At 37.4% G+C, this 27,668-nt stretch overlaps 1 protein-coding gene across 5 annotated transcripts in view; it reads left to right on the top strand.

The window, feature by feature from the left end:
* Positions 1-351: 351 nt before the first annotated feature.
* NFIB (nuclear factor I B) overlaps positions 352-27,668 on the top strand; it is a 215,011-nt gene continuing 187,694 nt past the window's right edge. For 4 of the 5 annotated variants that reach the window (XM_036260943.1, XM_036260946.1, XM_036260944.1 and 1 more), the window contains exons 1-2: positions 433-985; positions 6,932-7,463. In XM_036260943.1, coding sequence (XP_036116836.1) covers positions 956-985; positions 6,932-7,463 — 562 coding nt within the window. In that variant the 5' untranslated portion in view covers positions 433-955. Of the gene's footprint in view, positions 986-6,931; positions 7,464-8,433; positions 8,689-27,668 lie in introns of those variants that run through there. The other variant, XM_036260947.1, reaches the window with a different exon arrangement.

The following is a 27,668-nucleotide window of genomic DNA, read 5'->3' as shown; positions in this document are numbered from 1 at the left end:
GGGAAAAAGAGCCCAGAGCAGAAAAGAGGAGTTTGGAATCGAGCGGGAGAGCGGGATTTATCGTTTGGGATTTTTCAGGAGCTCGTTCCGATCCCCCTGGGCTCTGGGCAGCAACGGCAGCAGCAGCCTCCTCCCTCGGCCGGGTCAGACGCGGGGCGAGGCGGGCGGCCGGGCGGGCGTGGAGGAGCCGGCGCGAGCCGCGGCGGCTGCAGCCAGAGACCGCGCGCCGGGAGCCTTTTCCACCCAGGAGACCTGAGCTCGCGTCCCCTCCCTCACCCCGGCCTCTCCCTTCTCCCCCACCTACCCCGCCCCCACCCCGGCACTCTCCCGCGCGCGCCCCGCCACCCGCGCGCACTCGCTCACGCTCCCTCTCGCGCACACACATGGTCGGCTCGCGGCAAAGTTTCGCCAGCGATCGCCACTCCAGGATCCTGCGGCAGTGCTCGAGGCTGTAACCTTGAACTTTCCCAGTGCGGTGACACATTCTCTTCGCTCTTCCTCCCGCCCTCTTCCCCGCGCCCCCCACCCCGCCTTTTTTAAAAAAGCATTTCACCACCAACCACCACCCCAATCCAACCCGCACCGATCCTTCGCGCATCTCCTAGCTCCCAACAACAACAACAACTGCAAAACAGAAAAAAAAATCCCCAACACCAGCGGCGGCGGCTGCGGCGGCGGCGGCCTCGGAGAGCACGGCCGACGCGCTCGGACTGCAAGAGGTCTAAAAAGTGTAGATTGGATTTCACTCCGGGAAATCTAGCACGCCGAGTGAACTTGAATCTTTGGCTATTTAAGGAGGACTGGGTTTGTTGTGAAGTTGCGGTGATCCAGCGCAGACCCCGTCCTGATTGATCGCATCGCGGGGCTCAGATGACTGTAAAATGAATAGATGAAATTCTTGCTTCTTGAAGATTTTCTTGGGCATCTCCGGGAAAGTGCGTTTTAAGGCGAAGTCATGATGTATTCTCCCATCTGTCTCACTCAGGTACATGTCTTGGTCGCTCTCTCGAGCTTTCTTTCTAGCCCGAAATGCCTTTGTTTTGTTGCTCTCGTCTGCGGACAATTAAAGGCTTTTTAGTTAACCTCCGCAACCCTCGTCCCTCGAAAAAGTGGCCGAGAGTTGCGACGGGATTTACCGGGCGGCGTGGGAGCCAGCGCGCGGCCTTTAGCCCAGGGCCACCGAGCGCGCTCAGCCCCGAGTTGTGGGCACGGAGAGCAGGGGCCCGCGTGCTGCCAGGGCGAGGCTGCCTAGGGTGGGCAGGGCCCGGGCCCGCGAGAGCTAGCCCCTGCGCGGCCCCCTGAGTGCCTGCTGCGGTGCGGCGCCTCTGCCCGGGGTGCCCGCCACCCCTCTCGCTATCGCTCGCGCGCGCCGAGGCGGACTCGGCTTTAGAGGAGCTTCAGTGGGGAGTAAGCCCTTATAAACAACCAGGGAACTTGGACGAGGGGACTCCAGCTTGAGTCCTTGTGGGCGCCTCTGGACTTCGTTGCAGGCAGTGGCCGGTCGACGAAGCCAGACGGAGGTTGTGGTCCGGGGACCCATTCCTTTGCTTAATTTGGGGAACTAAAACTCTGGTCCTTCGTGATCCTCATTTTGCGGTTTACAGTGACCACACCACAAAGGTGGTCTTTACCTTAACACCAGTGAGTTGGTCGTGGTGAAAGTTAAAGACTTTTAGAACATGTTCATTTTGTGGAGACCTATTCATTTGACAATATTTAGGCGGAGCTCCTAAGGCAGAATGTAATGCTAGAAAAGTAAAGTAATTTTTTAAAAAATTAACTTTGAAAATTGTCCCAAGACTTTAGGAACCATGTTATGAAATAAAATCCTGGCTTTATACTTTTTTAACGAACAGGATTTGTACACATTTAAACAGACGGTCGAATGGAAAAGTGGCGAGACCGAACAGACTTACCTGGGGGTAGTTTTTATCGCTGCCCAGCTAGCTAACCAACTGAAGAACTAACTGAATATCAACCCAGAGTTGTTATTTGAAGCAGTATTTTAAACCTTTGAAGGTGTGGGACAGTTTACTTTGGCTTTTGGGAGAATGTATCATAATTGGTAATTGATAACCATTTTCTTTGACATTGTCATGAAAACTAAACACTTGAACTGTCTCCTCCTCTTAGGTGTGTTACAATTTTTAATAATTCCAATATCACGATGATACATGTTTATAATGAACAAATGATTAAGATTTCAATTGTATGACAATTAGAAGCCATTGTGACTCAAAAGGACTGAGGCATTCATAAATTGTGAATGAAGATGAAAACAATGATAAGGCTTATTCAGTGATTGGATACAGTCCTGTAGCTTTTTGGCTGACACATTTTTTATTGTTTATATTTTGTTTGGCATCTGAGTATGATTAACTTAGATATGGCTATTTTCAGCAAGTAAACGTGCACTTTAATTTAACAAAACTGGAAAAATGAGTTGCTGAGCTATTTGTCCTTTAAAAACTATGAATAATGACAAATAAATACGATGATCGAACTGTTTCAGGTATAACGAATTTCCTTTAGTTGTAACAGTTACCTTTCATATTACCCATCTTTAAGAATTTTTTTCTCTTTCTGGTTAACTATGTCCATTTGATACTATTTTTATATTATTGAAGCATTGTTCAAATAAAATAAATTGAGAAAAGCTTTACACTTACAAAGTACTGATTCACTTATTCTCACCTGTACAGGATTGCTTTTCTATATTAACTTATGTTTCCAGCATTGGCTTTTTAGAAACATTGCTAGCGATTTACATACATTGCATTTTTGGTTTCCTCTAAACATGTATTGAAAACTTACTAACTTTACCTTAATTTATGTAAGTTAAAAATAAATTTGCAGCTTCTTGACATATGAATATTAGGAGCATATAGTGCATCACATTCAGCTATCACATTAGTATTCAAGAATACATACTTACCAACAGTAATTCATGATGACTGATATTATCTACTGTTTTAATAATGTAAATCTAAGTTTATGTATTGTAACTGTTTTTGGATTTAAGGCCTTTGCTAGAAAAGGAATTTTTAGCTTTAAAAGTCTCACGTAACCCTTACTTTCTATGTGACTTTATAGGTAATATAAGGTGTTGCAAAAGTAAGGGCACATTAATTGTGTTGCTTTTACATCATATCAGTAATTTGGTTTTGTATTGGAATAGTCTTATAACTGTAGCAAATTAAAAAAACACACACAAAATAGAGAAGCATTCTTAATTGGTTGAAAACTTTATAAAGTTTCAGTTGTTGAAATAAGGTCTGGGAGGTTTTAGAAAGAATTTTAATTCAAAAAGAGCCACCGTTAAGTTGATATGTAGCAAAATGTTATGCAAAAGAATCCATGAATCGATGTAAATCAGTATTTGTACATCAGTGTGAATCAGATATAGAAGGAAAATTAAGATCTATCATATATGATTTTATATTTGCTTTTTCTAAAAATAATATAAACCCTTAATATAACTTTCACTTGGCATGGTGCATTAATTTTTTTTCATTGTCTTTTAAGTTCTTTAGTTACATTTTTAAATGGTTTGTTGTTAAATAGAATACGCCAAGAACATCTAGTATTTATTCATTAACATCTATATTGGTCTGATTTTCCATTTCTTACATGGAAACCATTGTTGCTGTGAAGCAAAATCAATATTTTTAGTGGAATTAGGACCGTTTGCTTTTATATATGAAACTTGTAACTTGTTATTTATTTTAACAATTTAGTTAAACTAAAGGAAGTTTTAAAGAGCATTACTGAATCAGCGTATTTTAGTAAAAATTCTGAAAGAGCAAGGTGACAGTATAGCGCCATTAGATCTTAGATCACTTCTATGCCTTGGTTAAAAAAAATAATTTTCATAATTGTTTAAAGTTTTATTGTGGTAACCTATTAATTAGGACCTTTGAATAACTTAATCACTTTTTTTGGATGAAGTTATTATGCTACCCAAAATTAAAAAGTATATTGCAACAGCATTAGAAAACAATTGCGCTTAGGAGATGACATTTTAGGCATGTTAATACAGAAATATATGTGACATAGCAAACTGCTACTTATCATCAGTTTTTGAGTATATGGTTCCTTATCAGTAAGTGTTTCACTTGAATGGAATCCACATAATAGTAAAACCCTGAAAGATATTAGGGCAACTTTGTGGACTGCGAAAGTTTGCTACTTGTATTTAACAATGATAAAAAAAAGTATGTTTTAAAACATCACTTAGCAGCATTAGTACAAACTCAAGGCAACTTTTAAAAAACAATGTGTGGTGTACATTTACTGAGACATTCCAAATTCAACCCTCACCTTACTGTATGATTGTTTAAAATAACTGAAAAATTTTTGAGATTTGTTACATGATAGATTATTTGAAACGCAAACAGTTTTAATCGAAAGTCTGTTTGATGTCTTTATAAGAAAACAAAATGTCACTGAACATAGTATTTAAGGATGTAAGTACTTAAGAGTTCCCTCATTGCTTAATATCTGTTAAAATAATTCTGCATTTTTAAAAGCATGGCAAGGGTAAAATCAGGGAGACAAAGCTGCCCTCCATGTACTTTTTACATTCTCAAGTTTTTAGTTTATGAGTGTATATATGTGTGTTTTTCAGTCATATCCATAAATCATAGTAAAAGTCAGATTATATATAGGAAGTGAATTCCCAAAGCATGTTTAAGTCCACATTTCCTTGAGCAGGGTTTCCTTTTGCATATATTTCTAAGGGGGATAAACAAAGTTTTTGTAGTTGCAGTGAAAGCTGAAAGCATGGCATCAGAAAGTGTATGGAGATAGGGAGGTCTTATCATGGGCTATGGTTGCTGTGAACAGGGCTGCCTTCCCACACAAAGAACAGATTGTGGTTTAACTCTTTCCATGGCCTAGTTTAATGTGCTTGCATAGTAACTGAATTGTTCAAATCTCTGCTGGAAACTACTGATCGGTTTAATGATTTCCTCCATGGCATTTGGTTATGCCTCATGCTGTGATATAATCATCTGTATTCTGTATTGTTATGAAATTTTGATTTGTACATATTCTGCTGTAGGAACGTTTTACGGCAATATGGTAAAACACTTGATAAGTGCATTATTGATTGGATGAGACATGCACCTCTTCCTTTTCTGAGTTGCAAACGGCTAACATGCCACAGTTTTAGCATTAAAACTTTGAGTTTCATCATAAAAATAGATTCCTAACTATATGAGATTTTTGGGACACCTTCTTTATTAGAATGCCATTAGTTGTACTTCTATCATCTTTGCCTAATGGAAGTTCATCAGTCTGCTGGTTAAATAGAATTTATTCCAATAGTTCAGGGTGACTGTCACTAGTATGTAAATTCTAACTTGGGATATGAGCAGTTAGAGAAAGTTATTTTGTGCCTGGCCGGGGTGACAATATAGTCAATGTGACCAGAAAAGTGGCTGTGGTGGAAGTTCGTATTTGCCTCAGATCTTGGCTTATTGCATGCGTGCAGTACGCATGCACAAGATGTTAAGAGCTTTTCCTTAGCTTATGAGACAGGTTTTACCTACGGCAGGAAGTAGTGAAACACTGCTTTGGAAAGTAACTTGAAATATTTGTAGGTAAAGATTACCTGCCACTCCTTGTGCCTCCCTTCCTTGAAAAAGGCTTAGATGAAATAGGCAGGGAAAAATGCAGGAGCCTAAGGTAAAACCACTTAATTCAGAGGATAGCGTACTAAACTATCTGTACATGTGCAGATTCACAAGCACATACATAGGTGCACCCACGGTCCTGCCTGAGAATTCATGTTCGTAGCAAATGAATTGTACTGATCCCACAAAAGCAGTAAGTGACCAGTGGTGCTCTCCTGCCACCGCGTGCAGAGACACAAAGAATGCAAAGTTGGTGCCAAGTTGCCATTTTTCATTGTTCACCTCAGATTGATTTTTAAGGGGTTTAGAATAATTCCATACTCCTGTGATCTGTTAACAAATTAACTGAGTCTGTGGGGATTCAGAGTCTATAGAAAATGCTGCCGGAAGAACATGCATGTAATTTTTGTATTCAGCTTTAGAAACTTTTATTTAAAAACGCAAGAGTGTGTCTGTGTGTTTGCGAGAGAACAGGAGAGTGTTGAGTATGAGAGAGCATGTGTGTGTGTGTTGGGGGCTAGTGGTGGAGGGAGTGGATGTACTGCTCAAAGTATGGAAACCTCTGTTCAGGACACTGATAGACAAGCTGCGTCCTTTGCCCACTTTCCCTTACTGTATACCGGTTTCTCTAGTTACCACTCTTGGAATGGTGCTGTTTCAGTGTTGGAATGTTGGACGTTTGATAAGAAAATGGATCAAGTTTAATGGCGCATGCTCTTTGTGCCACCAGCAGCCTCTTGCTGAGAGCATGCTCCAAAAGCGGGAACTGTGTGGCATTGCACTGAGCATCTATATGCTTTGTGTTTCTGTGCCACAGAGAAGAGAAATGAACTGTGGCATGGCTCCTGCCTCTGAACAGCTCTGCTCCGATTAAAAAAAAAAAAAAAAAAATCTCACTGTGCTCTTTGTAAAATGGTACTGTGTAGTGTTAGTTGGTCAATCCAATATTTAAATATTAAATTATGTGCCAAGCACATTGGTTGCTTACATTTTAAAGAATGTAGGGTGCATGGTGGGAATGAGGGGGATGGGGCCAGAGTGGAAATACAAATATAAACCTTATTTTCTTTTTAGGAAGGAGAATCAACTTATGAGTTTTGGTGGAAAAGGGGCAGCTTAGCATACTTGATTTTCTTCTACTATTTTGATCATTTTAAATAGAAGAATGTTATCTTTATATATAACTTTATGTACTGAATTGGGAATGGATTGTGGTCTTTTTATTTCATTTTATTTTTGAGACTTTAAAGCTAAACTGACCATGCATGTTTTCTTTTTCCTGTCATCTCCCGCAGGATGAATTTCACCCGTTCATCGAGGCTCTTCTTCCACATGTCCGTGCAATCGCCTATACTTGGTTCAACCTGCAGGCTCGGAAACGCAAGTACTTTAAAAAGCATGAGAAGCGAATGTCAAAGGATGAAGAAAGAGCAGTCAAAGACGAGCTTCTCAGCGAAAAGCCTGAAATCAAACAGAAGTGGGCGTCCAGGCTGCTGGCCAAACTGCGCAAAGATATCCGCCAGGAGTACCGAGAGGACTTTGTGCTCACGGTGACTGGCAAGAAGCACCCGTGCTGTGTCTTATCCAATCCTGACCAGAAGGGTAAGATTAGGAGAATCGACTGCCTGCGACAGGCAGACAAAGTCTGGCGTCTGGATCTAGTCATGGTGATCCTGTTCAAAGGCATCCCCTTGGAAAGTACCGATGGAGAGCGGCTCATGAAATCCCCACATTGCACAAACCCAGCACTTTGTGTCCAGCCACATCATATCACAGTGTCAGTTAAGGAGCTTGATTTGTTTTTGGCATACTACGTGCAGGAGCAAGGTAGGAGCAGATTGTTCTTTCTTCTCGCACTGCGAACACTGCCTATAAATCCCATGTAGGGAATATCTGGCTTGGGTTAAATGGTCCTCGGGGGCCCCTAGATCTCCCTCCTCGCCCACTCTGGGTAGAGTGGCATGCCCTCTTCCACGCAGATGTCCACTGCCACGTGCAAGCTCTGGAAGTAGAGGTGGAGCTTTCATACCTGAATAGGCCTCGGTATCTAAAGAAAGACCACAAAGAGAGAATGTTTTCAAATGTCTTTGAAATAATCTACTTTTTCACAGAATAGTCTGAAAAATATGGTTTATTACCCTTTACCATTTTGTCTTAGGCTGCATTCCTAGTCATCTTTCCTCAATTGGAAAATGTAACTTTATTTATGAACAGTCAAACCACACTTTAATAGTCTTTGTATTAGCCTTGTAACTAATAAGGGAGATGAACTTTGTTCAGGAATCTAGTGCTACTTGCACTGAAAATAGAATTAGCATTTCCTAATACAAAATGCTCAAGATAGCCAATATCGGAGAGGATATTTTATGTAGACTTAGATTTACTTAATTTAAATATTTCTATCAATACCTACTTTTGATTGTGTAATATTCTCTGCAGATTAAATGGATTATTGTTATTTAAATAATCTGTTACAATATTTTTCCAGAGTACCTTGGGAACACTTAATATTGTTAGTTTACTTAAATGTAAATTCATAAAACTTACCGAGCAGAAAAGTTACAGCTTTCCTTATAGAACAAAAACAGAAAGTGGACTAGTTACACTGGTTTAAAATCTCAAAAAGAATGCAGAAACCACATACCATACCTGTTTTTTTTTTTAATACTTGATAAAGAGAGTGATATAAATGTTGCCTCAATAATTCAAAAAAGGTGATGTTTTTGCTGAATGTTTGAGTTGATGAAATATGTTTCTTTACTATTTTTATTTTTCTTCACATATTTTTCTTAAGTAGGTGAGAATTCCTTTTTTTCAAATCAATGTGTCAGGATATAGATGTCCTGGTATTAGCAACAGTCCATAGTAAAACATTATTTTAAAAAACAGCATACCAAAAGTGGACTGAAGTTTGATCTGCTACACATGGTGGGCTATTTTCTAACTTGGCCTGGCGGTAGGAAAATGGCCTATAGATAGCCAGGTGGTAGACGGTTATATGATGTTTGTTAAATAAATGTGGGGTTTAATAAATTGGTATGAACTTTATTATCATCCAGAAGATAGAACACCAAAATTATTCTTTAACTCAGAAGTCTAGGTAACTTACTGTGTGCTTTTTGTCTTAATCTTTTCTTGATACAATTTTATAGATATTCTTAAATGTTACTTAACATCTTCTTAGTTTAATTTTTAAATAATGGTGCTGGACATCATACTTTTAGAAATAATTGTTTTTTAAAAAAATGAAACATTTCATTTATTATTTCTATGCATTTAAGAATTAAAGTCACAGTAAGGATGGTTGGGGGGGGGTATATTTTCATCCTGTGTGTCCTAAAATAAAAGCTCATTAACACATGACACTTAATTTGATTGACAGCTGTCTAGGAGGTGACATTTTAAGGTGGGCTGTATATATAGGTTGGATTGACTGTAAATGTGTTGTAACTGTGTTGGGGAAGTCAAGGCTAGAAGTAAAGTTTTAAAAAATGGGTCATGTAACTTTTTAGTGCAGTGTAGGGAAGATTTGCAAGCATACGACTGCTGCTCACATTTTAACTTGCTTGAAGGCAAGTCCGTGAGGTGTGCACGTATGTACATCCACTCCCGGGGCAGGCAGCCAACTCTCTTGGTTGATGCACTGACAATAAAGAACATATCCTTCAGATTTGTGAAGATAGATTGAAGAAAGAAAAATGCATAAAATGCTTTCTACATTGCACCATCAGTCATGATAATCATAAAGTTTTAAGCAACTTTTAGGGACCACATTTTCAGGTAAAACATTGATTTTGCTGTTGTTTGACGCTCTTTCATAAAAACTTTTCATTATTTCACTTCATTTGTATCCTTTCCTACCTGCCAGTACATCATCTCTTCATAACATCTGTTGGCTCTTTTTTGGAAAAAAAAAAAAAAATTACATCAGGATGTTTTTGTGTTTTCCCTTTTTCCAACTTTTTTTGGGGCCAAATATAGGTTAATTATGTCTTTTTGCAGTACAGTTGATTAATGAAGGCATCTTAAAAGATAAGTGTGTAGCCAGTCAGAGTGCTGCCTCTCTCTCACAATGACTTTTTATTTCTCCTCTAAGTACATGAAAACCCACTTACGTCTGTTTTATAAATTAGGGAAGTTTTATAAATCAGGGAAAGAAGTACAAAGAAAAACATGAAAGAAAAATCAGAAAAGAAAAATGTTATGTTTGCAACAGAATGAGCAACAAAATTACCTTTCCCCCCCTTTTTTTCCTCGCCCCACTTCTAAACAACTAGGAGGAAAACATGAGAAAGAACAGAGAGAATGCCAAAGATGGTCGCCACTGGCACCAGGATTGGCATCAGACCCTCTTTGTTTAGCTCAGGATGCCTGTGATTTGTTAGTTGGCATCCGCATTGCAGTGTGGAGAGATGTTACAATATATTGACAATTTCCAGATCTAGAAATGTCAATAGTCCTCTTGGTTATTTATACAAGATCATAAACTGCATCTCTCCTCGAGGATGAAATAAAGACCAACATATAATAAAGTTCCATTGTTGACCAACTTCCTATGCTTTTCTTTTTCCCTCTTTCTCTTTTGGTTCAACCCACACACTTCTTTTTTTTTTTTTTTTTTCATGCCCAGAAGCCTCATCTTTTCTGAAATGTGGAAAGAGTTACTATAGCTTTGACACAAGCTACAGTGCTACATCTGCATCTGATATGGTTTTGGGAAAAATTTATGCATTTTGAAATCATTTTTGATATATAGTTCATTAGACTTTTGCATCATATGCCCGCAAGGCAGTATTTTCCTTAAAGCTAAATCTCTTTGTTATTCAGCTGCTTCTGTGCATATAGGCTGGTTGGCCGCAATTCAGTCCATTTTTCTATTTCTCTACATTAGTAGAGGGTCATGTTCAATATAGTCATTTATAAATTTGTATAGCCCCCCGACTTTACCTAAAATATACACATCATTTGGGAGTAACTGCATTTAAATCCATAAAATCATTTGATGTTATTGATTCAGAGGGCTGCGCTTCGGCTGTTTCGTTGCTACCAGAACCGCCATTTTGTTTGTGAAGTGCCAGGCGAGGGGAAAAAAAAGGCAGACAGTGTGCTTGATGCCAATAATGGTTGCCAGTGGCACCGAGGTTGGCATCAGACCCTCTTTGTCTAGTTGCTGAATGCCTTTGATTCGTTGGTTGGCATCCGCATTGCAGTGGGCACACTGGAAAGTTTTTGACAATCCCTGAATGAAAGCTGCTTGCTTGTTTGCTGCAGCAAACCTTAGCTAATATAAAACCCTTCCTTTTTTTTTTAGCATTTTTATTTTTAAGACTGTGACAGATTAAAGGAAAAAAATAGCTCTAAAGTGGCCTCCATTTTCCCAGAGATATTAAAGATGTCCAATGATTCCTGGACAGGTGGTACCTCTTCCCCATATTGTCTTTGTTATTGCGCTCATGAAAGCAAAGCAAAGCAAAACAAAACAAAAAGCAGGCAAGCCTTGCACAGCACACCTTACTGGGACATAAGTGTCCTGTAGGATATGGGTTGTGCTAGGAGAAGGGTGTGGAGTACTAGCCAAATGAAGTGATATGCAATGCGTTCGTTATGACTGACTTACCCTCAATTTCCACACTTCCAAAATGTTGAGAGGACCTTACCTTTCTTTCTAGTTAGTAATGTGTAACAGTGTAAATGTCCAAACATATATATGTGTGTGTGTGCGTGTATACACACACACACACACACACATATGAAAACCTTAATGAGGAAACCTATGTTTTAAGTTCCAATAGAAACCAGTCATTCCTGACTGTTTCAGTTCTGCATCAAAATGTTGCCAAATTCTCAGTGCACAATTCTGCACACTAGGAAAACCAACCAAAATGCTAAAATAATTTTGGTTGAAATTTTCTAGATATTTAGCATTAATATTGCTTTCCAGTCAACCACCATTATCTGGTTAATTAATAAGAAGGATTAGCAGTTCTACCCAAAGCACTGCACAGAAGGAAGTCTGGCCTACGGGAGGCCTTGAATTGCCAGGCTGTGTCCTGCCTGAAGGGGGAAAAAGCAGGGTGGGGTGAGGTAGTGGGGACTGGGCTTTCTCTGAGGCAGGGAAGGGGTCTGAAGAAAGAGAGAGGTCACACTAAGTTTAAAGATCTCAAGAGATAGTAACTGTTGTCATGAATTTAACAGATTAGAGTTTAAGCTAAGTCAGCCCAACCGATTTTTGGACTGTACTTTGCACTCTTATTAAACATGTTTTGGAGTGCTAAAGAGTCCAGGAACTCATGGCTCTCACGAAAGAGGAGTTTCCTTTAGCCTTGTGGCACCCTAAAAGCTGTGATCTACTGTTAGATAGCGACTTTTATTGTTTTATTGTTAAATGTTATGATAATTAAAGAATATTTTGAAGTTTTGAAAAATATGACTTGTTTACAGGGGAAGTTGTAATCATTATTGGTTTTGAAATAGAACCCTTCCTGGTTGTCACATACCATTAGTGAGGAAGTAAACGCTAGGAATTATTTTCCTCCTTCAGTCACTGATTTTTAGAATCCTTTTGGGTAACAGTTGTTTCTTTATAAAAAGCTTAGATAGAGAATTGTTTGCAAATTGACAGTGTTTTTAACATTTTAATAAATTTCACTTCATTTACAGGTATTTCCCATTACAGGGAACATGAAGCTTTCATAATTTGTTAAAATGAGGCAACTCTCTAGGACAACTTGGTGTAGGCTGGCCTTGTGAAATGCTCATGGCATCAAGTCTGTAAGCATGTTTGGTTTAGGGGAACACTGTTAAGTTTTCCCATCTCACATCCTGTCCTTGACTGAACCCATGAACTCTCGTGCTCACTTGTTTGCATTCTGGCTCACACACAGTTCACCAGATAAAGGAGGGCTCTTATTGGCCTGTCTTATGCTTAGGCTTAATGAGACCTTTGTGGGAACATATATTGAAAGATAAGATACTTAGCAGTTTTCTCACTGATAAAAAGAAAACACAGTCTTAGGGGCCAGAAGTTCACTCTCTCTGCCATAATGTCCCTGCCATAAGATAGCATGGCCAGACAACGCAAGAGTTAAACTCTGAGGCCCCACTTGCCAGCTGGGAAAGCTTGGCATCTGTGTTCTGATATGGCAAACTCAGCTCTTGCATTGCTGTTAATATGATCTCACTTTTCAAAGGGAAAAGAGAGAGGAGAGAGAGAGAGAGGCCCATTTGTTATATTAATTGTGACTTTCAGATATTTAAAAACTATTGTGACCCACTTTCTGGAGGGGCAGCAAAGGCTGGTAAAACATCCCAGTGACGATGGTTCGGCGCCTCTCCATACTTCTGCTCTCCCCCCATATATACAGCCCTCTACATTTTGTAATAACATTTTTTCATCTAGATAATATGTTTGGATTTCAAATTTAGCACACTATGCCTCTTGTGTGGTAAAGGAAACTCACGTGTAAAGGAACCGAAATAATGTCCGTTATTCAGCAATGATGGTAATTTGGGGGAACTGAATTGCAGTGACAGGAGGTGATGATAGGGTCTCCCTGACAGTGCAGTGTGTGCCTGGAGACTTGGACCTGGCAGCAGCCATTCAGGCTGCCCACCTATCTCCCCTGCTTTACATCCTTCAAGTTTCTGTCTCCTCAAGTGGTACATTGAAAGTATATCTACAGGAAGTAATACAGGTTTGGTAGGATTTTTTTTTTTATTGTTTTTCCCTAAGTTTGGAATTTAGGAGGAAACTTCCAGAAGGAAATTAAAATTTTAATTCTTCATTAACTTTAATTTGGCACTGTGATTTGAAACAATAATCCACGACAGCTGACTTAGTAAAGTCTTTCTCTTTATAAACTCACCATGCTCGATGGGATGGAAAACCTAGAGCAGTGGGCTTATTAAAGCACTTCTTTTACAGTACTCTTACTCTTCCCACCTCCGCCACCTGTGGAATTCAAGCACCTGAAGAAGGACACACCCAATGGGCAGCTGTGTCAATTCTCTGGAATTCTTAAAGTTGAGATAAGGAAGTTTTCATTTCTGTCATCCCATTGGCTTACATGATAACTCACTTTATAAGAAAAGGAATAATTAGTGCTTTGTGTGAAGCTTAAGATGTGCAGAGAATGGAAATAGCATTAAATTCCCATTATAATAGGAAATTCTTAAATGTCTGAAAATTAGGGGTGAAGGCAAGGGTGATCCCTGGCTCTGAAACTAGCATTTGGGTGGAAGTTGCTCTTCAGTGTGTAACAAAGAATAATATAGCATTTGATAGTTTGAAGTTGATGAAAGTCGAACTCGGGACAGTTGAGGAGTTTTTTAGGGTATGTGCTGTGGCAGAGCAAATGATTAGCCAACGTAATGTTCAAAGCAACGTTACCTTTTTTCCTCCATCCTTGTGGAGGAGGAATACTTTGAGAAATCTCAAGGCCTGGTGGTTATGCGATCGGAAACTGGAGTTATTACAGCAGCATGCCTCAGTGCCAAGCATAGCAAGAGGGGAGCTTCCTCCTAATCACACTCACTTTTCTGTGGCAGCGTGGTATGTCGTCTCATTTTTAAAGTACATTCTTGGGTCCTTGAACTCTAATTATGTGATGTGGTTAATTTAACTGAAGTCAGTTGTTAGGATTTGGCAGAGAGAACAAATCATCAAACTGCAGAGAACTTGTGAAGACTGAGTACATGTAGTGAGGAGTGAGTGTGGGATTAGCTTGTATTAGACTGAACATTACAGGATGTGAGGCTAATGGGACTTGAATGGTTGGGCTTTTTGGTTGTTATATTATTCAGAAAATTGGAAGAAATGGCTACCAATTAACCAATGAGGTGGAAAGACCTTGAGGCTGAATTGAAGGCCACACATACCAAAAAAAAAAAAAAAAATCCTAAAAGTTTAAATTAAGCAATATTCTAATATGGGAATGCAAACTATTCTTGTGCATAAATACATTGTTTGTAATAAAACACTGAGATACACGTATTCTCTCTGTTTATAATGATAGTTTAAACAGGACAGCATTGATGAATCACAGACAAATTAAAGAACTCTGAATAAGGACTATATAATTGAAAATATGGGGTGATGGATGAAGTAATTTTACTAGCTGAAAGTTGTCTGGAAGTTGTATATTTTCAGAATGTTAAGGTAGTTCAGAGCATATAGTAAGTTATGGATGAAGTACAAATCAGTTGAAAATGGGATTTGTTTAAGCAAGTGCAAAAAAAATCAGAATGGCCTTTGAAAAGAAGATTTAATCAAATATATGCAGTTTTAAAATCCTGGTTAGCTTCAAAATAGAACATTCAATAAATAATATTCAGTTGACTTTAAAAATACATATACCTACACAAAACTACACAAAAGCATTTAAAAAGCATCGGTTAATATTGTGACACAAATATATATTCTGATGTAGAATGAAGCTGAAGAGTTTTTTTTTCAAAACTTGTTATTTCAAAACTCACATTGAAAAAAAAATACGTGGAGAAATGTATTGCTGTTAACGGGGAATAGTAGAGTTTAGGACACAAATCTCATCATGAGCACAGATGTTAAGAAAGTTATTTGAAATAGGGTGTATTCTGTAATTCATGTGAGTAGGGGATTATGTTTATATCTGTTAATAACACGAGTATGTCAGTATGAAGTCTGTACCCCTCTATTAGTGAATTCTAACGTGTGAAAAATGTTCCTGCTTAGGACAACTTGTATTTTATTATTCTGACATCTGCAGTTTCTGGATGGATTACCTTAAATTTGCTATGCTATGTTAAAAGCCTTGTTTTATGAGGTCGGTCTCAGCTTCTGGCCTTGGTGTCAGGAACCCTGCTACGTGATGCAACTTGCCTTGTTAGGTTTAATTGACCAAAGCTGATGTGTTAAAACAATTCATTTGTGCTGTAACTTATGCCCTGGCTAAGTTGCTACCTGAATCCTTTGACCTTGACTTGTCTGGGTCATGAAATGGCTGCAAGCTGTTTGACCTTTCTATTGTGCAGCAATGTCACTGTTTCCTCTTATTCTTTTATGGTAATAGCTGACAAAAAGCCCAGCCCCGACTTTACACCCCAGTGGATTCAAGGCGTCCTTCTGCAGTAGCCACGTCTTCTGTCTGACATGGTCTGGCTGGAGAAGTGACTTTCTTTTGTTTGCTGACAGTGATGGGGACAACTTTGCAGCCCTCCTTGCTACAGGAGGTGAGGAATGGTGTTCTGGCTTTGGGAGGCATTTGGATTTCTTCTGCTTAGATTTTCAGCTTCCGTGTTTTATGATGATGCATATCAAAATTTCCTTTTCCCCACTCTTCTGAGGTCAACTTTTCAGCTTTTTATATTTATGGCTTCCTTAATAATTACTTTTCAACATTTTCAGCTGTTACAATAAAAATATTTTATTGTTATTATATAGGGTAAAAGTGGTAAAATTAGTTATGCTTTTGGTTACCAATGTGTAAGTCCTAAAATGATTTAAACTTTACCCTATAAATCTTTGTCCAGTATTGGAAAAAGCTGTATACTCAACATGTAGGGCAAAAACAATGCTTTTAAAAAAAGTGAGAGTAATGTTGTAACTTTATGTATTGCATCTTATAATTTTAGGGGAAGCCTGTTCTTTGTGACTTAAATGGCTAAATTTTATGACAGTGAACTTTTAGTAAATCTGAAGTTTTATTTCTGTGGGGATTTTTGCCAGTATGAGAAATTAAATATTTATTTTAATGAATATTAAATTTTTTTCTATTCTCTATGAAGACCTCATATGCAAAAAAGGAGAATTTTATATCTGTTCTCTTTTGAAGCAGTGAAATAATTTTATTTTTAAAATATTGGAAATGCCTTCTAAAATGTTAAAACAGATATTTTTATCCTACCAAATTTTTCTTTGCCAAATATGACATTGTAGTTCATGATTTCTCCTATATTTGCCAGATATTTAAAATCCAAGCTGTTACATTTTATTTTTGAATTATTAGAGGAAAAAAGGAAGTTTAAGTTAGAATGTGCATTTCCTTCCCGGTATGTGGCATACTGTTGATACATGTGTGTGGATACACTGACAGACGAGCCACAATGTGGTGCAGGCACTAGACCCTGGGGAAAAGCACTAGACTTTTCTCTTCCCATTTAAACAATATCTGCAATGGCAGGTGAGAGGGTTTTTCTTCTTTCTCTTTTCTTTTTTCTTTTATTGTTGTTTTAAACTATGTTTTTCCCCAGGAATGTTCACAAGATCAAGAAATTTAAATACTTTTCAGCATTAATTATATTGATAATCCAGCATCCTACAGTCTCAGGAGAAAAGGTGAATGAAATGCATTGAGTCTGATTTTAGTTAGCAGCCTCAGTCTCTCTTTCCTCTCCTATTAAAACTAGACTAGAAAATATCTTTCTTGCCTCTCCCTCCCTTCCTCCCTTCCTCCCTCACCCCCCAGGACATTTTTGCATTTATCTTCAGATAGAGCAGGACAGAGAGACGGAGAAAGAGAGGGAGAGAGAAACATTGATGTGAGAGAGACACATTGAGTGGTTGCCACCCACTTGACCCCAACTGGGGCTGGGGCAAAGTGCAACCGAGGTACGTGCCCTTACCAGGATCCGAACCTGGGATTCTCTGTTCCGCAGGCTGCCGCTCCAACTGCTGAGGCAAACTGGCCAGGGCTTTTGCCTTTTTCTTATTCAGTGGTGTCCTCAGTGGTAGAGCTGACACAGAGTCGGGTTTGGATTTGGTTAGTGGGTGAATGGATCATATGCGACCAGCCCCTGAGGATTTAAAAAATGTCTGTGACTTCTTCCAGAAGTCTGCCTGAGTTCTTCCACTAAAAGATTTGAAATGGATCTCAGCTGCTGAGTTAAAGAGGTTAAGTTCCTGGGCTGTGGGTAATTGGTGGGTATGTTGGTGTGTGCACGCGTGTGTTGGTGTGTGTATGTGTGTGTTGGTGTGTGTGTGTTGTTGCGTGCGTGCATGGGTGCATGTGTAGCAGAGAATTGAAGAAGAGAAGTGAAGTTAGAGAAACAGAGAGGTAGGGCATAGATCTTGCAGGAATTACTTAAGAAGGATGGTTCATTCATAGATTGAGGAGTAACTAACATGCAATTAAATATATTCTGTCCTCTGAATTTTGGATTGCTTTTGGACTTGAGCAGATCTTCCTTCTTCCTGCCTTTTTAGTTTTTTTAGAGCATAGGAGTTAAGTGCACGAATCTGATATTTTGAGTTCTGGTTCTTGGACAAGTCACTTAAGCTCCAAGTGCTTTGATTTTTTGTTTTCTAAAATGGTGATTAAAATGCCTATTTCACAGGGCTGTTTTAGGATTACATGAGATAATTAAGGTAAGTAAAAGCACAATTTTAATAGTAGCCATTATTACTATAAAGAAACATAATGTAATGTAGACTTCCAGAGAAACTACCCAGTAGTGAAAAGAAAGAGTGAATGGATGTTGAAGCAAAGAGGTCATCAATTAGTAGTTATGTATTTCAGGTGACAGGACATTCTGAAGAGAACATGAAAATCCTGATCATAGTAACATGCACAGATATTTGTTAGTAAATCCTCTCAATGTAGGCACATGAACTTAGCTACTTGTATTTAGTTTTAAAATCTAGTTACATTGAAATTACTGTACAAATTTTAGCAATCCTTTATATCAGAACTACCAGGGAATTAATTTCTTGATCAATCTAGGAGTATTTGAAAGGAAAGAATAAAATATTTTGTTAGTGGTACTCTGAATAATTAACACAACTTTTGTGTCGAATGAAGTGTGTTCTAGCAAGTAATTCATTACAATAATCTATAATTCATTGTACTCCAGTAAAAGCATAAGACTTTTATTTACCAAAAAAATTAAATTGCCAACATTTGGGGGAGCTACACTTATGTTTTAGATTTAGTTGGACAGAAGTGATGATGATGTGGCTAGACTGGATTGTTCTTGACGAGAGCAAGCTGCTGGTTTTCAGATCTAAGCCTGAAAGTATCTTATTTAAAAATGACCTCTAGTTGGGTTGAAACTCAAGATGTTTAATTAGTTACATGAATTGTTTTGATTTAATTGCCATGTAACTCTTCTTTTTTAAGCCATTCTTCCCCATTCATCCTTTTTTATGGTGCTAAGAAAATTAATTAAATGATCTCTAGAGGAAAAAAGTTAATATTTCTTACTTAAAGTCATTGCACATTTACTAAGAACAACTGAAAGCAAAATGAGAAGTGGTTAAAACATTTACTTTTCACCCTGGCTGGTTTGGCTCAGCAGTTGGAGCGTCGGCCCACGCACCAGAGAGTCCCGGGTTCAGTTCCCACTAAGGGCATGTACCTTGGTTGCAGTTTGTCCCCAGCCCCGGGTGGGGTCGTGTGGGTGGCAGCCAGTCTTTGTGTCTTTCACATCGATGTTTCTCTCTCTTCTTCCCTCTCTCCCTCTTGCTCTGTGAATACAAAAAGTGTCCTCAGGTGAGAATTAAAAAAAAAAAAAAAATTTACTTTTCTTTCCAAACTAGATTTGGGGTTAGTGTTTGACTTTAGTGGCTCTGGTTGGTTGGATCCATGTGATTATGAAGCCACTTTCTGGGCCATATCCTTGGGGAACTAGTCACGGAGCTTGCTGTTCAGAGCCAGTGGGTTGCTCCCCTCCCTCACTTTGTAGAGCAGACTTGGGAAGTGGACAGATTAGCCCATATCCCCAACCCTACTAGGGAAATACTTTAAATCGCATGTCACATTGATGCAGTGCAAAAAAATAATAATAATAATAATCATATTCTTATATGAAGCATTTTATAATCATACCAAGGGGTTCTAGTCAGGAGTTAATAGGAAAAGTTACCTCACTGTTTGTTCATCAGTTAAAGGGTAACCAGGGTATACAGAAAGCAGAATCAGAACATTGATTAGCTTGCTTAGATTCTGGCACATAATTTTTAATAATCTGTGTCATGCCTTTTCTTTTTGAGAACATACCTGGCATTTAGTTGCTGTTCTGTTTATGCGATCCACAAAAGTAAAAAAGCATGTGTTTTAGTACATGAAACAAAGTGCATCTGAAAATGTTAAAGGTATATAAAATTTATTGTTGTTGATAGCAGAAGGATTTGGTATTTTTTCTAGTACATTGAAAAAGCTTTGTTTACATCTATGATTTAAAGTTGATGTTGACTTAAAATGAGAATGTGCGCATGGTTCTTAAGTATTGGTTGCCTTTCATAGCTTCCTGGAGATGCTAACATATTTCTTCAAATTTCCTGATGGTGAAGCATTAATATTTTTGGATAAGACTTACAGTTATCATGTAACAGTATCTGTTCAGTCTCCAAATAAGGGAAAAGCTGCTTATAGTAATATGAGGATCACTGGTCTTACAATAATTAAATAGACTTGTTATACTACATTAATCTCTTTTGGAACATTTGGAATGACTTCTTAGTACTAACAAACAGAGCATTAGGGCCTACGATTAATCTGCTTTTTGTATCCAACATTTGTATAATATAAAACATGTGTACGGAGAAACATATTTCAGGTTTAAGATGAGTTCATAGGAGGACAAAATGAAATTGTATTGGACTATTAAGCAATATGAATATGATTCCAAGTACTGATAAAATATGGAATTCATTTTGAGTCAACATAGGTACATACATTGTTTTCAGTAAGTTTTTGTTTTTTTGGTGAATACCATGTTTGGGCTCTAAGAATTACTTTTCCCCTGAGATGCAGGTTTTGTTCATGACCCACCAGATATATGCATATGAAGTGGAAGCATTTTTTTCAGTCCGATATCCAGGAGATTGTGTTAATTCTTTGTGAGTTGGTATTTCTAGGTACCTGCCATTGATACAGTTATTTATTAATCCTAGAGAAAATGAAGTAGACGCGATATTAAAGTCTGGGTTAGTTTTGTTCTGCATTTTGTAGAAATAATTTAAGTTAACGACAGACTATGCATTCACTAACTAAACAGCATATAACTGATTTGTTGAAGGGACTTTTGAGTTAGGATTATGTTTACATTTTCTGTTGTAGAAACCCCATGAGGCATAATTTCCTCCTCGATGTGGGCTCTTTATTGTGGTTGATGTGAATTCAGTCTTAGGTGTTCCAGTTACGAGAAAACTATTTTGTGAAGGATGAAGTATTAGTTCAGTTTTAGGACAGATTGCATGAGTAAGTACAGAGTACTAGGGGAATGCTGAGATTATTGAGTGGTTTGCATCCATTTTAGACCATGTGCCTGGGACCAGCTAACACATTGTCAGGGAAAAACATGATGTAGCAACAATATTAGATCATGCAAATGAGACTACTGAATAGTAATAGTTATGGGCAATATTTTGGAAAACACTGATTAGTGACAGTTTTATTACAGCAAATGTATGTATCAAGTCCCCAGATTTCATTGTAATGCACTGAAAACAGATGTCAAAGTGTCCCAAACAGAATTTCATGCTTAATCTACATATTGCATGGAAAGTACAAACAAATCATTTAGAATTCTGTTATTTAATCCTTTTAGAAGGAATGAAAATACACAATTTAGATTTACTCCATTCTTTCTTTTAATACCAGTTTTTGTTTTCTAGGGGCGGATGATAAATTATTTTTTTGTTTGCTATTTTCTTAAGATGCATGTGAGAGAAGATATATCTGCATATGGACATGGTTTTACTTAATGTACTTTGAACTGTAAGTTTCTGAACATAAGATCTTTGCATTAAAAAGAAGAGAAAGAAAGAAAGAAAGAAAGAAAGAAAGAAAGAAAGAAAGAAAGAAAGAAAGAAAGAAAGAATAATTAGACTCTAAATTATTTAGTGACCCGGTGATGGAATTATCTTCTGTTCTTTTGTTTACTGATGTAGACTTTTTCCCTCTCTGCCACATAGTAATTGAAGCAGCATGCTAAAGAAGAGAAGAAAATTGGTAGCCTTATTGTTTGCAAGTACCTGGGAGCCTTTGGGTCACTCAGTGACTCAGTTTATCTGTCAAGTGAGGGAATTGGCTTGAGGACTTCTACTATCCCTCTTAGCTCTGGCATCCTAGGAATTTGGCCTCTGGTTACCTTGCCTGAGGGGCAGTGCCCTTCATATTAAGCAATATTTAATGAAACTTAGCATTCTCTTATTAAATATGGGATTTTAATGCATTTGTTTATTAAAGAGAAATAGAAAATGTGTAACTTGACTCTTGAGTAACATTCTCACATTGCTCAATTCAAAGTCCAATAGTCAGATTGTTTGGTTCAATCTAGATAAAAAGCTTTCCTTTTTAAGAAAGAGGTCTTTAACTCATATAATTTTAGAGCTGGAAGAATCCCTAGAGACCTCACTTTGCAGCTGTGGGTACTGAGTCTAAGAGAGGCCCAAAGACACTTTGGTTGTTTGTGTTAGTTTTATTGCTACATGGGCATAAATAAGCATAAATAATGAGAAGAGTTATTTTACATACTAGCAAGCAATTTTTTTTAAAGGAATATAGGAGAAAATCATGATTAAAAGTCTCATATTATCATTTGTAATTTATCAAGATCAGTTGATTCCGGAGTCTAGTTTTTTCTTTTGTACCTTTTCATAGGATATATTCTGTTGAAGTCATTCTACAGCCAAGGTCCTCATAAAAATGACTCCTTTCTTTTCTTCAGTGGATGGAAAATACTATTTAAGTATGGTCAACTAATATGGAATCGATGGTGGTTGGAAACAGAAAGGATCCATTAAAAATGCCCTGCCAGACTTCCAGTAACATTGCAGGTCATGTTTGAAATTGGTTGTAAGAAAAACTATTTTTCGAACGTTAGTTATTGGAAGAAAAGATGGAGCTGATTATGAGGAGCTGGTTTAAGTTCTGCTTCCTGGATTTTTACAATCTGCAGATTAGTTTAATAATTATTATATCTCTATTTTCATTTGTGTGGTATATTTCTTTCACCTTAGTTTTGAAGTTTAAAACAAACATCCATATACCTTATTTTATTTAAGAGATGTTTTACAAATTTTAAGAATTTTTTTCTTAGGTTAATTTTTAGAAACCAAAATTCACAAGGGGAATTCAATTCCAAAAGGAAACTTTAAGTGAACCCTTTTGCTAAGGTAAGAATTCTTTTATAACATTAAAGATTATCTGTAAATCATGTTTTATCAGTGTCCTGCAGTGTGCTCATGTATATCAAGGCAAACGTGAATACAGCAGAAATTAAGTAAAAGCAGAGGTATTAGCAGTATTAGAAAAAGTTTAATATCAGCTATTTTTAGTAGCTAATTTCTAGTTAGATAGCTTATGTTTGAGAAAGTTTGAAAGCATGTGAAAAGTCACAATTGTAGATGGAAAAATAGATGAATAAAAGATGGGTATTGTGCAAGTGCATGACCCCATCATCAGTGGAAATATTATGGGAGCACTGTATAAAATGGATATTATGTATTTATTGAATGAATGAGTACAAATTATTTAAACTGAGTAGAGAATGTTAGGGGCAAATCAGATAAAGGAGTTCCTCAAACTGGGAAAATCTCCTTTTTACGAGATTTGTTTTTTCTTTTGTATCTTCACTGATAGAGAAAATGTCATTCCCACTTCATATACACTTTAAATTTAAGAATGAGTAAAACAAGACCACGTGAAGTGTGATATCCATTTTAGCAATAGAGCTTATTCTGGAATCAAGCTGCAGGTTTGAATGTTTGTTCGCCTACCATTCACTGTGTGAGTGGGTAATTTCATTATATCTTCTAAGATTCCGTTTTCTGAGCTCTGGAGTGGGCACTGACTGTACTTGGAAGTAGTGAGAGTAAAATGAGGAAGTTTTTTTGAGGCGTGGGTACTCTCTAAGGTGTTTGCAATTATTGATATTGATAGAAGTTTTAATCAGCAATCAGTACAGTGACCACACATTGTAGGTAACGAGGACTTATTTCATTGAATGAATGCTCACCACCTATGCTGAGGATTCTGAAAGACTTGATCTCTCTTTTGTGGGGCAGAACATTAAATTAGGGACAATACTCTGCCAAAAGTGGGGAGAAAAAAATACATAGCAAAAATTAAAACACAGTATTATTATTACTGTAATGTCTCAAATTGATCCTTAAAGAAGTGAATGGTACAGAACCACAGCAAATCATAATGTTCATTTCAGTATTTCTAGCTAACTTAAAGAAATAGCCTTTTCTAAGAGCATAAAGATGTGCTGGATTCCTGTATAAATTTCTTCTTAGAGTGCAGGATACTTGACTACTGTCCATTTTTTATAAGGTCTTTCATTTGTGTTATAAAGAAATTCCAGACATAAACATAATCAGAAACAAAGAAGAACATACCCATAACTGTTTCCTAGCAGGGAATACTTGAGGCAGTGGTATTTATGCAGGAAACCAGGGCTTTAAAATTCCAAACCTTTTCATGAGTTTGAATAGTGATATATATTTTTTCTCCTTTATGTCTCCAGTAGCACTTAATTATAGTCCCACAAAAAGTTGGGAAGTGATATCTCAGTATTTTCTGTAAGATTATTCTCTGAAAAACAATTCTGACTGTTTAGTTTCATTTATTAAAAATGTTACAAAATTTGCCTGGCTGGTGTGGCTCAGTGGTTGAGTGTTGGCCCATGCACCAACAGGTCACCAGTTCGATTTCCAGTCAGGGCACATGCCCAGGTTGTGGGCCCAAATTCCCAGTTGGGGGCATGCAGGAGGTGGCCAGTTGATGTTCTCTCTCATCGATGTTTCTATCTCTCTCTCTAAAAATCAATAAAGAAAAAAATTCTAAAAAATACTATAAAATTTAAAAATTAATTTTATTGGTGATATACTTTTAAGTATATCATTTTTGGTGTTGGCAACTTTTCCTCAGTAGTCACTAAATAATAACAACCTTTATCTCATTATTATTCATTTTGTCAGTCATTAGTGTTTTCCGAAGTGTGTGTGTGTATACACATATATATAGCATATTAATTTTTTATATTTGTATGTGATTACTATGAGTCCACAAGAAGTCAAGGAAGTAGACATGGATTTATTAAAATGTCTCTTTCAAGGAAAATATATAACACTTGGGATACAGTTAGAAAATGGTTGAGAAATGCATTTATTAAGTAGTGAAAGTATAGTGAAATATAGATGGCCTCTTCCAAGTAATTTACAATTAGAAAACAGAGGACAGTGCTTATTTGCAGAGTTTGTGAGAAAGAAAAATTTGAAAGATAGTGCAACAAGTATACAACTAACTGTCTCACCAACTACTATATATAGTTACATTTGCTTAGCTCTCTGGGAGGAGACCCTGAGGGACTGTAATGGAAAGGTCACAGAGAGGAGGTGAGTCTTAAGCAGGTTTATCTCAGGGGTTAAGGAACAAAAAGCAAAATGAAATAGATAGCCAGGAGTCTGCCTCTTATATAAATGAACTCTATTTGGTATAAGATGCACTGTACTTTTAATTTGATCTGGTGTTTTGTTTTAAAAATTTGTTAATGAAAGAAAAATCTAATGGGAAGTTTTAATCCAGATGCTAAAATTCTCAGTACTAAATGGCTTTGATTGATTAATCTCTCTCTTTTAAAATGTGGATAGTAACAGTAACATTGCATTCTAATATCTAAATTATTATTATATATAGCTTAGCTGTTAGATTTCACTGTAATGCTATATACATTGTTTTATTTTTTTTAATGTTTTTTATTGATTTTTTTACAGAGAGAGGAAAGGAGAGAGAGAGAAACATGGATGTGAGAGAAACATCCGTCAGCTGCCTCCTGCACGCCCCCTACTGGGGATCGAGCTTGCAACCCCGGCATGTGCCCTGACCAGGAATCAAAGCAGGACCTCTCAGTCCACGGGAAGATGCTCAGTCCACTGAACCACACTGCCCCGGCTATATACATTGTTTTAAATAGTATCTTTTTATTCTAGTATATTTATTGTTTATAATTATAATCTTGAATGGGAAATGTGAATATACATTTGTCATGTGTGATACATCTAATAATTTAGATATTTTAGAATTGAGAAGATAATGCAATAGGCAGTTTAAAAAATTTGGAAAGCAGAATATTCTGCAAAAAAATATTTTATTTAAAAGTATTCTGATTTCAATATTGGGTCCAGTTTACATCACTATTAGTATTTTTAAAATCAAGTGTGGCTTCCAACCTCAGTAGAAAAGGAATTGAAGAGTGATGAGGTGTGTTTTATTGTTGGGCTGAAGTATCTGATCTAATGCAGATTTATACTTTTGTTACTAACAGCAATGGACTGATACACTGACATACCCAACAGTAAAATAACTCCCAGGTTTATATATTCAATTTTCCTATTATATTTTGCTCTTTGTAAATGATACCTATTTCCCATAGATAATTAGAGGAAAAAGTATAAAATGAAAACTGTGGTAATCCTTTGACTATAGCTATATATTATAGCTCTTTTAAAATAGCTTTCAACTTGAAAGGTTACCAGGCTTAACTCCTGAAGATAACAATGGAATCTACTATGTGAAATTCTCAGTTCCTCTATGCTTTCCGTACTACTCAAATAAAAAGTGAATATATGTTTTTAGAGGGCAGTGATCAACTTTTCTCTTTTTTCATACTTCTTTTCCCATAAGAGGATATACAATGTTGATTGTATAGTTGACTGTTAATTATGATGTACAGATATAGCAAGATTATAATCACTGAAATTTGAAAAGAAATCTGCCTCAGTTTGCCATTTTATGATAGCATTTTAAAGCCATTCTTCTATCTGTAAATAAGTATTTACTGAGTACTTACTATGTATTGGGCACTATGCTAGGTACTGGAATTACAATATAGAGAAGACAGACATTTTACTAACATGGGAAAGACAATTTAAAAAGAATCATCTGATGTTTATTGTTCTTTTTTCTTAACTGAAAAGCATCGGCATTAAATGCTTAATACGTACTTTGTGAAAAGAGTAATGGTAGTGATTAGGCAAACATCATCTGAAGGAAATGACTTATGAAAACTTGTGACAGTTTCTCAGGAAATAATGAGACATTAATGGATTATTCTAATGAACAAATATAATTTTTTTCATCTGTATGACAAAAATATTTTTGTAGGGTATATATGGTAATAACAGGCATGCCCTGTGGCATCTTGGAGCATGTAGCTTTTCTTGCAGGAACTTGGAAACATGTCAGGATCCTTTGTGAACTCTGGCCTTGCTCCTAACTGGAGCCATTGTGCTGGGCTCTGAGCGGCAGTAGCGCCATACCATTCAGAAGTGAGAAAATCAACTGTAGTGCAGCTTGGAGGAATAGTGAGTATCTGTTGGGCTTTGTGATGATGATTGCAATTACTGGGACAAACAGAAGAATAGAATGTGGCATTGGGGGTACACTTAGTAATTTCTCCAACTCCTCAGACATCTGCAGATCTTTTGCAAGTTTTGAAATTAACATGTCAATCTTATGGGTGACTCACTGGAGGAAGTGACTAGGTGCTAGGAGTAGTATCTAGCTGGAAGGAGCCATGAACCTGTGTCATACAGGAGTACTGAGTCTGAAATCTTTTCTTTTTAAATCATTTTAGATGTATGACTTTCAGCAAGTGTTTTAAAATTCCTTAGGCTCCTTTTTTTCTGTGTAAATGGAAATAATACCAGTCTTAAAAGCTTTTTGTAGGACTAAATGAGTTAATAACTCAGAAAAGGCCTTGCATAGTGCTGATGTTCGATAGCTCATTTGAGTAAAGGTGGGTAGAATTTTCTGGGCCATTGTGATTTCTACAATGCTTTTTTTAAAAATCCTCACCTGAGGATATTTTTTTCTTTTATCTTCAGAGTGGGAGGGGGAGAGAGAGAAAAACATCTACGTGAGAGAAAGGTACATCGATGAGAGAGACACATCGAGACACATCAACTGGCTGCCTCCCGCACGACCCTGACCAGGGCCAGGGACCAAACCGCAACTGAGGTACGTGCCCTTGACCGGAATCGAACCCGCAACTCTGGTTCTCGGGCCTATGCTCCAACCACTGAGCCAAACCAGCCAGGCCCACAAT

This window comes from Molossus molossus, unplaced genomic scaffold, assembly GCF_014108415.1.
Source record: "Molossus molossus isolate mMolMol1 unplaced genomic scaffold, mMolMol1.p scaffold_m16_p_14, whole genome shotgun sequence".
Classification (NCBI taxonomy): Eukaryota; Metazoa; Chordata; class Mammalia; order Chiroptera; family Molossidae; genus Molossus; species Molossus molossus.
The sequence above is the reverse complement of the archived record's forward strand: the minus strand, read 5'-3'. Positions and strand labels throughout refer to the sequence as shown.